Here is a 14,250-nt window from a genome sequence, read left to right as displayed (position 1 = left end):
TAATCCTGAACATTTTTCTTCTAAACAGACACCTTGCAAAGAATAACTTAATTAGAACTGTTGTAAGTTTTACCGAACATTTTAAAAGGACTTAGGAAAGTCTTTCTTTATGTGTGTTTTACAGTAATTTTTCAGAAGTCATGATGGTCATGGTAGCCTGCATGCCTATATTCAGTCAGTTGTTGTCTCCCTAGTTGATGATGTGGTAAGAATGTTTCAGCTTTGATCGTAGATGAAAAATACCAGCAGTGGAGTCCGTAAAATTAACCATGTTATAAAGGGGTTACTAATTATTTTGAAATTATCAACCGTATATAATGATGCAGTCCTTGTAATGTCTGCCACTTGCTTTTCTTCAATGAAAAATATTTATTGAGTCCTGTCTGTGCCAGGCGAAGTGCTTGGTGCAGTGACCATTGAAGTAATGTGTTAGTAAAGCTCCTTTTACTTCACTAAGGATGAATTTGATCTTGGATTAACTTGCTGGTTTCATTCTCTGTAAATTGGATAAAAACAGGATGCCAGCTGTATAAGCAGGCAACATCTCTAATGATGAAAATGCCTCCTAATTGGTGAGTTGTGTTTTGGATTAGGAAGAACTATATATAAACTGAATGCCTGTTGAGGAGCCATAGCTTTGGGTTTCCCTGAGTGTGGTGACCCTTATAATAGATGTGTTCCTCATGAGGACCCTGGAGGATGTGCCCATGGCATTGTTACAGGAAATGTTGGCTCCCACAAGTGTGGACTTCTAAGCCAAGGTGGGCCCCGTGTATGTCTGTGTGAATCTCCACCTCTCAAGAGGGCCAAAGATAATAGCTTCTGGACAGCTGTGGACTACTGCAGAGATCATGCAATGACTTTGCCCTTCCCTGATGGCAGTTCTGCTTTATGCTGAGTAGATGATGCCAAGCATGGCCCATTGTAGTCTCGTTAGTCTGAATGTTTAACTGAGCCTAATAAGACCACCTCATGGGTATTATATCTGTTCAAATAGAAATTGAAAAGTAAGTAGTAATGAAAAAAATGCCCAGCCTCTGGGGAAGACAACTTGACAATTTAAAAAAAAATCATACATATAGATGACTCAGAAATTCCTTTCTAGGAATTTATTCTATTGATACAGCCATGTATACTGTAGGCAGCTAATATAGGAATAGTTATTATAGCATCGCTGATAAAGCAGATTAGAAAAAAATATTTTCTTTAATAGGGAAGCACTGACATAAATTACAGAATGTCCATACAATTCTGCTCTGTGATGGAATCGGAATTGTTCAAAAAAATCAAGAGGTTTTATTTGTATTAAATTTCCCCCCAAATATATTGTTACATGAAAAAAGCAATATTCAGAATAGTGTTCATGTTGTTCATGTTTAAAAAAGCAAGAAAAACATGCTTGCATGCGACCAGAATAATTGCAAGTTTACACAGCAAATTGAGTTTAAGAGTGGTTGCCTGTGGGATGGGAAGAGAGCAAAAGCCCCTTTCTTTTTTCTTTCTCATGCTGTCTGAGGGAGCACTGTGTTTCTGCTTCTCAGATTATGAGTTATGAGTACAGACAAAGCCCTTGTGTACCCTGCCTGGCTCCATTTGCCTTTCCTGTCTTGATCTGCCTATTCCCGCCCAGTTCTAACCTGGTTTTGGTGTTTTTCATTCTCATGTCATTCTTTATACCTTTGTATCATGGATAAGAAAATGGATAAACAGATTATGTATGGTATAGACATACCATGCATGGAATGTCACCCATCAATGAAAATAAATGAGTTTTCTTTGCATGTACATATCAACATGGATACATTTCAGAAGCCTGTGGTCGAGCAAGGCTTAGGCTTCTTACATTTTTATTTTGTACTTGTGCATATTCAAGATGGATGACTCCTTTAGGATCTAGGGATTTAGATCATGCTTGATTTTGTTAAAATGTCAGTTATGTTACATGTTTGTCTTTTTCTTGCTTTGTGATTTGTATTACAAATAAATGTAGGTTTACTAGGCTGCCATGGTTTTGAATATTATGATATATGTAGCCCATGGAGTAAAGACTTAGTGGTGTGATAGACACTTTTTGGGGGGTGTGGGGCAATACTTTTTTTACCTGTATTTAATAGTTTATTTGGCAGTTTACTGTATCATGGAGAAATCCTTCCTCTAGGTTATTGCTGTTTGTTAATTGCTGCTTTCTTATGATTTAAATCTTAGATTGCCCTGTTAGACTCCCCCACAGCTTTAAGTATGGAGGAAAAACTTCAGCAGAATGAAGCAAGAGTAAGTGATACCTTGATTTCATGTTATTTTAAAATCATAACGTTCATTATTAAATGCATGCTTTTTATTTCTTGCTGTTTGAAACATTTTATTTTTTTATTATATTTAACATTCTCCTGCCCCCATGCTGTGATATTTTTTACAGAAGCACAATATTTGATTCTCTATGTATTTTATCACATTCTCTGTCTTAATAAATGGTGTTTCTCTGGCACATAATCGTTAGGTGCAAGTGAAATTCACATGTAGATGAAACAGGCCGCTCGGGCCTTTAGAGTAGATAGACCGAGGGAGGCCATGTTCAACATTCAAGAAACAGCAGTGATCTTTATAGCTTAACCATACTTAAACCATGACCACCCTTTAGTTTTCTGTCATAACTTTTACTTCATTTCCAGTGGGAGGTGGAGCATTTGGGGAATCTTGAAATGCTCCAGGTAGATGCTTAGTTTCTCTTGTAAGCCAGGTGGGATTTGAGGCAGGGAGAGAGAGTGGCTCTAGGGATATTGTGGGCTGAAGCCAGCATTTGTGTGCTGGGGCTTTTTGAAAACCAGTTTCATGACTGATTTGGTTCTATCCTATTTTTGTTTTGAAAAAAAAGTAACCCTCTATGAAAAGAGAAATAGTTGTTAAGAACATTTTTGGAGTAGATTTTGTTCACTGTGCTGAATGGTTAAAACAGGCTGAGAAAGAATTGGATTCAGTTGGTGAAGCCCTTTCAAGAATATACAATATTGAAGATATAGATTGGGGTGTAGTTAGGAACTTGTTGACACTTCCCTGGATAATTATGCTAATTAATTGGCTGGTAATAGCATTAGTAAAATCATTAGTTTCTTAATCCTTATTTTTCTCATGAAATTTTGTATTTAGTACCTCAAATTCTAATTTTGAGTGCTTTGAAATGTCTGGAGATAGTCTTAAATTATTTCTTAATAGTAGTTTTCAGGAATACCTGGCAAGTTAATAGAAACCAATAAACATTTTAATTTGAATGCATTATACATGCTGTGACTGCCTATCTTGTTCAGAACATTTTCTAAATTTTCATCTGTTTTTTGGCTGACCTTTTAAAATTGGTTGCCATCTGCTTGGCTATAAATCTTATTGCCTGGTCATATTGTTAGAGGTGGTGTCAACATGTTTGCATTTTTTCTTAATTTTGTAAATGAAGATTATTTGCTTTAAATTCAATAGTAAAATAAACCCAAAGCATACTTACAATTTGTTTAAAGGTAGAATTATTTGAATGAAGTGGAAAAGGATTGATTGGCTTCTGTTTCTTTAGGGAAAACATATCTGTTGGTGAAATGCAGAAGCATTTATTTTTGAACGCTTTGTGCTTCTCAGATAAATTGCCATTGAGAAACTGTTAACCGATGACTATAAATTAGTAAATTAGTAAATTCAAAACACCTGTCTTTTCTCTTCTGTAGGGGGAGAAGGTACGGTATAAGAATATTCCTTCTCTGAAAGCTTTTCCAAAATGAGAGCCCTGAGAGCCATGTGACTTTTATTGCTGTCTTTAGAGTTTGCGGGGTTGGCACCACTTGAATGATGAGGGATTGGAGTGTATGACTGGTTCCAGAGAGATCAGGACAATCTTATCAAACCATAAAAAACAGACAAGAAATAAAGTTGGAGAGGCTCAGTACTGTTTTGTTTTTTACCAAGAGTATGATAGATTTTGACATTACTAGTAAAAAAGAGACATTATTTGAAGTTCTAAGTCTTACAGCCCTATTGTAAGTAAATTGAGAAGTAAAATGAAAGACCAATTCAATATAGGTGGGTGAGATAGGTTTTGGTTTTCCTCTTGGATAAACCATCAGTCCAGTTCTTCCATTTCTTATCAGTAGCAAATACTTTCTTTTGTGATGGTTGCAGACACGATTGCCCTTTCCAGTTACTTTACTTAATATTAAGTGTGTAGAAGGGAGCTTCCTCTTAGTGCGATAGTCCAAGCACATGTATTCCATGCATTCATTTTGTTCAGGTTAAATAAGATAACTTATGAGAGGGAAGACCAGTAGGTGTAAATGGGATGATGTCTGCCGTTGGGAGTGGGGAGGTGGCAGGAGTGCTAAAGTAAAGATAGGAAAAGGCTTTGAAAGCATGGGGTCCCCCTCCTCTGCCTCTCGGAAGTCACCCTTTTAGCCTTAGGTATACTCTTTTTCATAGGACAGATTTTTTTTTCTACCTCTTAATCAAATGTCACTTTTTGCTTCTTAATGAATTACTCACTAGGATCATTTAAAAAGTTTTATGGAACTAGTAGAATATTATCAATAACTTTGAAAAGCAACTTACAACTGTGCTGTGTTCAACAGTTGGGGACATTATCTTCCCTAAGTTACAGCAGACTGGAGAGAAGCTGATTTTTATCAAAAGATTTTGCTTTTACTAAGAGTAAATTTAAAAGCACACTCCTTTTTTTAAAGCTAGAATGAAATTTACAAACCTTATTAATAGCTCTAAAAGCAGGTAATCTCCTAAAACTACAGCACCCAGATGATTTAATCTCCACATCTAATGAGAAAGAAAAGTTAATCACAATTTCTTAGGACCTAAAGTATAATCAGGAAAAATTAACCCATTTAGCAAGAGATTGTCATCCTTGAACTTGTAATTTTTCTTACTGTTCCAAGGAAGGAGCTTTTATTTAAGTACACCATGAAAAAGACTGTTGTAAAACTCTAGGAAACTTGACAATTTTTTTTAATGTTCTTTCTTTTGCCATAATATAGGTTGTAGGATGAGATCAGCTTGTTTGATTTATATTAGGTGATGATTCTTTTGAGAATAGAAATTACTATCTAATTAAAAATATGTATATAGTATATCCTTCCATAAAGCTATGAGAGTATGGAAACTTTCTAGAAGAAAAATTAGAATAATTTTTTTTTTTAATGGAGCAACCACTTATGTATATTTTTCCTTTTAGGTTCAAGAATTGACCAAGGAATGGACAAATAAGTGGAATGAAACCCAAAATATTTTGAAAGTAAGAACTTTAAGAAGGTGTCTTAATTTTAGTATGCTGGCTTAAATAGGTAAAACTTTTTCTTTCTCCCTTAAATATGGCTGTGTGCTTTGCTTAAGGTAAGATCAGTGGAACCAATGACTGACTTTTGCGGGGTTGGGGTTCTGGTTTGATTTTGAAGAAATGGAAAAGGGAGCTATCGTATGTTAAAGCTGTGTGTTTTAACATGTAGAGATGATGTTGATACCTAAGGTGTTTGGTTTCACTTGTTGGAGTTTTTCCATTTTTGTCAGCACGTATTAAACTCCATTTAATATTCAAGGGCATCTACTTTACTTTTCTTCTTTTGTTAAACCCAGTATAAAAGCAGTGATGTTAAATTAAAAAAAAAACAAAACACTTCCTATGGTAGAATTGTGGTGTATGTGTGCATAACATGGCTAGATTTCAGAAATTGCTAAACTAGTAATTTTTTATTGGACTTTTTTTCTGTATGTCTCAAGGGCTAGACAGAGATGGTCTGCATTTGTCAGGACTCTTTGTGAAAGGACATCAGTAATGGCTTCCATTTGTCATACCCTGTGCTTCAGATTACATGTTTCTTTAAGTTCCCTTTTTTTGCTGAGTTGGTAGAAAACCTGTGTGTGATGTCTGTTGAGGTTCAGAATTAAATTTTTTGCTTTGATGGAGTCTGTCTGACTTTATGCATGAGAGACTGTGATCCACAGGCTATTGAATTCTAGGTTTGTTTTTGAGGTCTGTTGAGGTAGAACTTTCTCAAAGGATTAAAATGCCCCTCTAATACTGACAAGGCTGCATAGATGAGGTTTAGCTACATGTCTTGGCAGAACCTTAACTTGGATCCCCTTTCCATGAAAATAGGGCACCCAATTACCATTTTGTGGGGGAAAACTGTAGGCTTGGCTAAGCCGTTTAATTCTACATCTAATAACTGTCTTGGAAAGTGGGGTCAGCATTATGTGAAGTTTTTCTTGTACCAGTTTTGCAGCTCAGTCCACTCTGGGGGTTAAAAAGACTTTCTCATAAATCAGAGTTTGTGTTGCATTCTCAATGGTGGTAGGTTCTGATGGTCTTAGACACATTTTTTCCAGTTACTAAAAATATAGTAAGGGAGAACTTCTGCCTTCAGGCTTTCTTTTTTCTCCTCCTGATTATGATGATAATAATGTATTACTTTGAGGTATTTCTTCACAGTTTCCTTTGCTGAGAGATTTTTGCATAGGAAACTGAAGAAGGACCTGACTCACATTTCAGAATAGTCAGGTGTGGAATAAGTACCACCAAAGCTGTGAATATTTCCCTTTTCATTTCAGTTGCACTAACTCTGAGAAGCAGTGCTGCAGCCCTAGGCTTATGAAGCCAAGTTGTTTGGCCTTTCACGCACAATGTACACTTTCCTCAGTAAATCTGCCAAAGAGGGAGGGCTTAAATCTGCTCCATTTAAGGAAAAGAGAAATCAAGTAGCTATTTGAAAAGTCGTTAGTGTACACAGTGCCTGTTAGCAGAGGAGGCAATGCAGCAGTGAATTGAAGGATTTCAGCCTGATCTCTTCTGCTGCCCGCTCTCCTTGTCACTGTAGTGGTGCTTTTGTAATATTCCCTGCAAAGGTATCTACACGAAGCACCACCGTGGTGAACCCCTGAACTTTTGCTTTTTTTCATAAGGAGATTTTGGGCCCTGATGCTGAAATCTTTTTCTAATTCCAGTTGTTTTTCATAAATTGTATTATTTTTATTTTTTATAACTTTTCAGATGAGAAGAATAGAAATGTGATATGTGCTAGGTGTTAAAGGTTATGAGAAAGGCTAATGACATTTCAAATTATTCCCTTCTTTTGACCATGCAAGCCCATTTTAGATTTCTCTGCTGGTGTTTGTGCTTTAAATCTGTAGTTCTTTCCTGCTTACATTTGATAAGGGCTGTCTTCATCTCTTACTGGAAGACAATGCCTGAGTGCTGAGGTGAAGAAGAGGGCTACCCAAATGTTTTTGAAAACATTAATTGGAAACTGATGAGGAAAGAGGATGTTACTTGATGAGTTCGTATCTATGTGGTTTGTGTAATCCTCTGCTATATTTCTGCCATCTGACTGTTCCTTTAGCCAGCTATTGTCCCGGTAATGTTGCATAGAACCCACTCCAACCCACTGGCTTAAAAAAATATTTATTTTATCTCGTGCTTGTGCAGATTGGTTGGGGGTTGGCTGGTCAAGTAGGTTTGGCTGGGCTTGGATCCAGGCTGTGGGTGGGTTCCAGGTTTGCTCCACATGTCTCTCGTCCTCTGACCAGCTGGTTGTCAGGGTGTGCTCTTTTCCTAGTCTTGGCCAAGGTACAAGCAGGCGGCCTTGTCATGCAAGCACATTTCAAGCTTCTACTTATCTCATGTCTGCTAGCGTCCCACTGACCAAAGCAAGTCACTCGACTGAACTGAAACTCAAGAGGGTACGTTTCACTCATAATAAGGCCATAGCAGGGGTGTGATTGTATAATCCTACTTTGAGATCAGCGGTTTCCTCTAAACATCTCTATGTTAAAATAGGAATCTTTACATTCTGGGAACTTGTTCTTCTACTGAATTTGCCCATTTTGTAGAGACAGGCCCAATGAAGCAGTATGTTTCTACATTTATCTTCTTTATCAGGACCCGGTTGTTTACTCTGCCCGTTTGTTAATCATCATCCTTTCTAAGACTGAAATTCTAAACATCCAAGGAGAGACCTTTGGGGAAAAGACCGAGAGGAAAACATCCAGGGGGATTGAAGGGAGATAAAAGGACCTGTTGGGTGTTTTCGGCACAGTGAGGACCTGCCTTGGTTTTTCTTTCCCAACTTTATTGACAGGTAGTTTCAGAGAAAACTCATAGATGTTTTTTGAAGAGACAATTAAAAAACTATTATAAGCCATCTTCTCAGTCATCAGAGTCATGTTCTTTCTCATTGTTAAGCTGTCTGTGATGTATGCATGTATTTCCTATTTCAGTTACAAGACTTAAGATTAAGTTGATAAGCGTATATCATGAGCTGTTGCTTCAGGAATATATGGGATAGGAGTCTCAAATTCATGTGTCTCATGCAGGGATAGGAGTCTCAAATTCATGTGTAAGGCCAAGGTCCCTTAAAGTCAGAGTCACTCTTGAAAAAATCCCTTAATTTCCCAAGAAATGACCAGATCATGAGCTCTTAGATGCTCAAAAGTCAAAGAGTAACTTTATTCCCTTCTTTTAAATCTGATCTATGGCTTTCCTTGCTCTGCATGAGTGAAATCCAAGATCATGTTGAATTGGGGTGGAGAGGGCGAAAGGCTGCTGCTGGGTCTAAAGGCACCGGCTGTTCTCAGCTAAGCTGGTAGCTCTGTGGTGATAAGGGTGGAACCTAGGGTTTTTTTGGTCTTTAGAACTTGGAACTTAGGCTTTGGTTCCATATCTGATTCACTAGGAAGTGACACTTGTCCACAGCTGTCACATACACAAGTTCCCAGCTTGGAAATCAGGGTGGATGGCAACCCTTTTCTTATATTCAAGTTAACAGGCTAAGAGATAATAAAGTGCTTGGAGTTATTTTGAAAGTACCTAATGACAATGGAAACTGTGCTTATTTTAAAGAGGCAATTCTTAGGCAGTTAAGTAATGAGAGTTTTATTATCGTTTGCAATGTACTCTGTGTATCCATTCTCTTACCTCTTAATCTACCTTCTTCATTTTCATTAATCTTCATTTTCTAGAAATTCAAGTCCAAACTCTCTTGCCTGGCCCCCACTGATTTTCTTCTGATTTTCTTCTCTGTTTCACATGTCCTATCACAGTTTTCTCTGCCCCAGCACCCCCAGCACCCCCACCATGCCCTGCCCTGCCATATGTCTTGCTGGTCCCTGTACAGACCTGGGCGTTGGGTGTTTTGGTGTCTCTAGTCCTTTGTCTGTGTTGCTCTATCATTCGAGATACTTCCCCTTTCTATGCCTGTCAGAACCTACTTCGAAACTCTGATCATTCCTCTCTCCCACCTCCCAGGTAGAATGATATTGTTTTTCTCTGGCTTTTATAGCATTCGATTTTATTTCTGCCACAGTATCCATTATCATCTGAGTTTGGTGGTCTTGGGGTCTCCCTCTAATCAGAAGGAGGATCTGGGCAAGGACTGGCTCTATCACTCTGTGTACCAACTCTTAGGATACTGTTTCTCACCGAGAAGGCATGCAGTGAAAGTTTACTGGATTAAAATAGTATCAGGAAACCAAAACAAAAACCTTGTATTAATTTGCTAGGGCTGTCATAGTGATATATTACAGACTGGGTGGTTTAAATAGCAGAAATCAAAATCAAGGTGTCTGCAAGTTTGGTGTCTCTTGAGGCCTCTCTCCTTGGCTTGTGGACGGCCACCTTCTCTTTCCTCACATGACCTTTTCTCTGTGTGCCTGCACCTCTGGTTGCCTTTTGTGTGTCCTAATCTCCTCTTCTTAGAAGGGCACCAATCAGATTGGATTAGGGCTTACTCTAACGGCTTCATTTTAACTTTTAATTATCTCTTTAAAGACCCTATCTCCACAGACAGTCCCATTCTGAGGTCCTGGGATTAGGGCTTCAACATATAAATTTTAAGGGGATGCATTTCAGCCCATATCAACTTTGAACCATAGAAATTTGATAACCTAGTAGGGAAAGTAGAACGGAGTGTCATGTAGACGGCAGTGTTGCCCTAGCAGTGTTCCCGCCTGAACCTTCCACCTTACTTCTCTCATTCCTATTTGGAAGGCTTATATATCACTGTGATTTTTACTCTTGGAAGGAATGTGGCTGAATTTCTTTTGATTGTGGTCTACTCATTCATTCTGCTCATTCATTTGGGTCAGTTAGATCTTTGCTGTTCAACGTGTGACTCCTGGACCAGAAGCATCAGCATCCTCTGTGAGCTGGTTAGAAATGCAGAATCTCGGGCCCCACTGCAGACTTCCTATGTCAGAATCTGCGTTTTAATAAGATTCCCAGGTGATGTGTCTGCACCTTAAAGTTCGAGTGCTGAGTTAGAAAAGCTGAGGAAAGGTGGAGCAGCCTTGGGCTTCTGTCCCTTCTCTTCTTCCTCCCTCTCTGCCCTATATTGCTGGTCCCTGCTCTTTTCTGGGCTTTTTGAGACTCACTGTAGGAGATTGGTGAGAAACCAGACCCTGCCCCCTCTGGCCTTGTGCGGCATCCACATGGCCCAATCCGGTGTTCTGCCAGGTGACATAGCCCTGGCCTCTGAAAACACCTCTTTGTCCTTTTATTTCCTCTACCTACGGATGACCCTAGTTTCCTGCTGTCATCCATTTGTGGGTGGCCTCACCCTGATGGCTTCCCAGCTCATCCTTCAGCTAAGTAACCAGTTCCCTGTATTAAAGCTCCTGGGATTTAAACACTGAAGTCATTTCTGTTTTGTGGTCTGATACATAGTCCACATCTTGGTTTCTTGTTTACTGCTAGCTCCTCAGAATCTGTTGACATCTCCTTCCCTTTTTTGGTTTGTCTTTCTAGTCTCTTAGAATGCTGTCCCAGTGTGTTTTAAATCCTGGTTGAATTTGCCTTAAACTGCCATTATTACTCTCTTGGGACTTGGAACTTACTGTGATAAATCCAGTTTCTCCCAGCCCCGGATCAGTGCATTCCTGAGGCCTTACTGTTGGTTCCTCTTTTGCATAGCTTCAGTATGGCACTGACTCCTTAGTGTTTGAAATGGTTTATAAAGTGACTACTTAGTACCCCACTCGTGTACATCTCGGCCTGGCTTTTTGTAAATTCCATGTGTTTTATTGCCGATGAATTTTTTCAAGTGACGAAGAATCCTCAAATTCTTTGTCCATCCCTCTTTTGCTCTCCCCACCCCACCCTTTATGCACCTTTTTGGTTTGTCTGCTCTGTACGCATTTTGGTTTCTCTGTTCTAGCGTTTTATAAACAATGAAAAAAATGCTCAAAGATATGTTATCTGACTTCCAAATAACTTCTTAAGCTCTGTGCTTCAAAATAAATCATAGACAGTTTGGACTGCAGCATCAAGCTCTCAAGTGTCTGACAGATGGTGCGACAGAAGGGAGAGCTGACTCTATGCAGTGTCAGTCCAGAGCCGAACTGCAAAGTGATGCTTGCAGCCATATTTGAATCCCTCTAGCATTGGTTATTCTTCTCATTTTTTAAATATATAGGGTCTCTTCCTTCCTGAAAATATGTCTTTTGATTACTCCAGTGCCTTACTTGGTTTTGTGTTTTCATTGCTCTGCACAGGACATCTGACTGTGACTTGGCACGGGGGTGGGAGGGAGGAAGCAGGTTGCTCTGCTCATGTGTAGAGGCTGGACCTGGAGAGGCTTGTCCTTGAAATCAGTGAGCTGTTTGTACAAGTTGAATTAAAGTTGTTTTCTTCAAACATTAATTCTATGGATTTTTTCTTACATAACAGTAAGTAATGTTTGTTGAATTGAATTTGGAGAATGGAGCATATTTGAATCTATGTGATGATGGGATCCTAATGCAAATAACTTAAGTATAAACTGTGCTGGTGTCTTAATATTCCATCTCTGGGGAATAGAAGAGGCAGGCTACGATAAGCCCATGGAAGGAGTGGATAACACATTGATGGAAGAAATTTTTTTACTCTTTCAGAATGTTTTGACTAGTAAGTATTATAGTAAAATGAAATTGGTATCCTTTACTGGCTTAATATTTTCTGGGTTTAAGTTTCACGGAGAGTCATACTTTAAACTAACATTTTTTTTTTATATATAATAGAATCAGTCAGCTGAACTTTTGTCTCTAGAAAATTCTGGCAACCTATAAAAGATTTTTTTTCCTGCTGTCTACAGTTCTACATTTTGAGTAGAAGATGCATATTGGGGAGTGTGATTGAATTGGAAGCAGTATTACTAACAGGCTGTTGCATAATAGGCTTGTGACAGACTAGGTTTTTGGTCCTCTGGATTCTTGCTATCTGGCGCTCTGAATCCTCTGGTTTCTAGATAACCTACAAAGAAAGCATTAGAGAGACAAGAGTTTTTGTGTCTCCTTTAGAATTAGTTAATCTTGTCCTCTTCTTGGTACAAAAATTGAACCTGTGAGTGGCTCTAGGATAGAATTTTATTTTTGAGCATGAGTTTTGCCCAGATTTTAGATTAGAGAGGAGACGTCTCTTTGAACCATGAGTCACTTTCTTTATCAGCAATGGTTTGGGCATTTGATGGTTCAAAATTCTGACCTCAGACAATAACAGTGCTGTTTATCATTTAGTTATAGCTGTCTTAAAAATACAAAGTGTTGTCTTTAGAGCTCATTTGGCTACATGAAGATAATGCATTGGATTTTCAAGTGTTCATCCAAGCAGAGGTTGGCTCCAGTGGGAATTTTAGAAGTCATTGCCCTTTCTTCTTTGGTTTTCATTATAAAAAGAGAGGCAGTCCAACTCAGCACCTGCAGTCCATGTGTAGATCATGGATCTCAGCGACTGCCTTGTGATTTGCATTCTTACAACTTTTAAAAACTTCATTTTCAAACTTTTAGAAGCTTTTTAGCAAAGAAGGGATAAAAGATGATGAACATCCTTTTTGGCATGCTGATATTCCGATAACCTAGGAATACTGCCTATGTTGATAAAGAAATTCCTGCATTAATGTGAGTTTGAAAATATTCTGTCATTGCTTTCCCAGCTTGCCTTGTTTTATCTGTTATGCACCCATCCACCCCCTAAACAAACCCCCACATGTCTACACACTCACTCACCCATTCACCTATTCACCCATCCCTCCCTACTTCCATCCCTCTCTCCTCTCATTCATCAAACACATGTTCATTTAGAGATTGAGAGCATCTTGTGTGTTAGAAATAGCTCTAGGCTATACCCAGTAGGCAAAGCAAAAATCCTTGCCCTCATGGAGATCATATCCTGGTGCTAGAAGACTTTTCCCCACAATTGGGCATTCTTTTGTAAAGCTCCCATAATCTAGTTTTTTTTTTCATCTCTCCCATTTCCTTCTTAATATATATTATCCTTCATGTAGCATTGTGACTATCTGTGTGTTCATCATTCTTTATATTAGATTATAAAATCCTCGAAGGCAGAGAACACTTTTCACTCATCTTTGTATCTGTCATAAATTCTAGTGCCTTGTATAATAGTTCTTAATAAATAGGAAGTATTCAATGAATAATTGTTGACCTTAACTGTGTTCTCCCATTTCTGAGAGGTTTCAGGACAAATTTTGCTGTCTAGCAATCTACCCTAAAACCCAGCAGCTTAAACAAACATATTTTCCATGATTTTGGGACCAAGGTGGCTCATTGGGTTTCTGCTGCCCTCACTCATGCCTTGGAGTTAGATGGTCCAGCATGGCCTTACTCACATGGCCAGGGATTGACTCGTCAGCTGGGGATGATTTGGCCCCAAGTCTCTCATCCTCTGGCTCCTTTATATGGTGGTTTCAGGGTTGTAGGAAGAGCGAGAGGGGTAAGTTCCAATATACAAGCAATTTTCAAGCTTTCACTTGCCCCTCACTTGCTAATGTCACATTGGTCAAAGCTAGTCATATAGCTCAGGGGTTAGTTGTGAGGGAACCACACAAAGGCATGGGTCCAGGGAGAGCAAAGATTCTTTCCATTTTTGAGGGGAAAAAAAAAAAATGCCACCACAGTGATTTCCAACTGTGTGTGTTTCTGTCTTTCTATAGAAGAGAGATCTGAAAGGAGAAAGGATTTGGAATGGGAGGGCAGTCATCGTAAGGATGACTTGGGAGAACATCATGTGAAACTATTTGTCTCCTTGCTTTAATCTGCAGACTAATGTGGATGCATTCGTATCTTTTTGACCAGAAGTCACCGTCAGTGCCGCCAATGTGTAAGACAAAGCCTTTAACCTTTTTTTTAATTCATTCACACATACTACCTCATTGGCTCTTTCTTGATCTGAAACAAGAAAAAAAGAAGATGTTACTGTACTTTATATAGTATGCAGTTGTTAATTTG

General features: G+C 38.7%; 1 protein-coding gene across 1 annotated transcript in view; it reads left to right on the top strand.

Moving 5' to 3' along the window:
• The window catches only part of KIF16B (kinesin family member 16B), a 245,989-nt gene that overhangs the window by 20,084 nt on the left and 211,655 nt on the right, over positions 1-14,250 (top strand). Inside the window, exons 10-11 of the mRNA XM_011371247.2 lie at positions 2,206-2,271; positions 5,216-5,275. Coding sequence (XP_011369549.1) covers positions 2,206-2,271; positions 5,216-5,275 — 126 coding nt within the window. The remainder of the gene's footprint in view (positions 1-2,205; positions 2,272-5,215; positions 5,276-14,250) is intronic.

Source organism: Pteropus vampyrus, unplaced genomic scaffold (assembly GCF_000151845.1).
Source record: "Pteropus vampyrus isolate Shadow unplaced genomic scaffold, Pvam_2.0 Scaffold7, whole genome shotgun sequence".
Lineage (NCBI taxonomy): Eukaryota > Metazoa > Chordata > Mammalia > Chiroptera > Pteropodidae > Pteropus > Pteropus vampyrus.
This window is presented reverse-complemented; position numbering and strand designations above follow the sequence as displayed.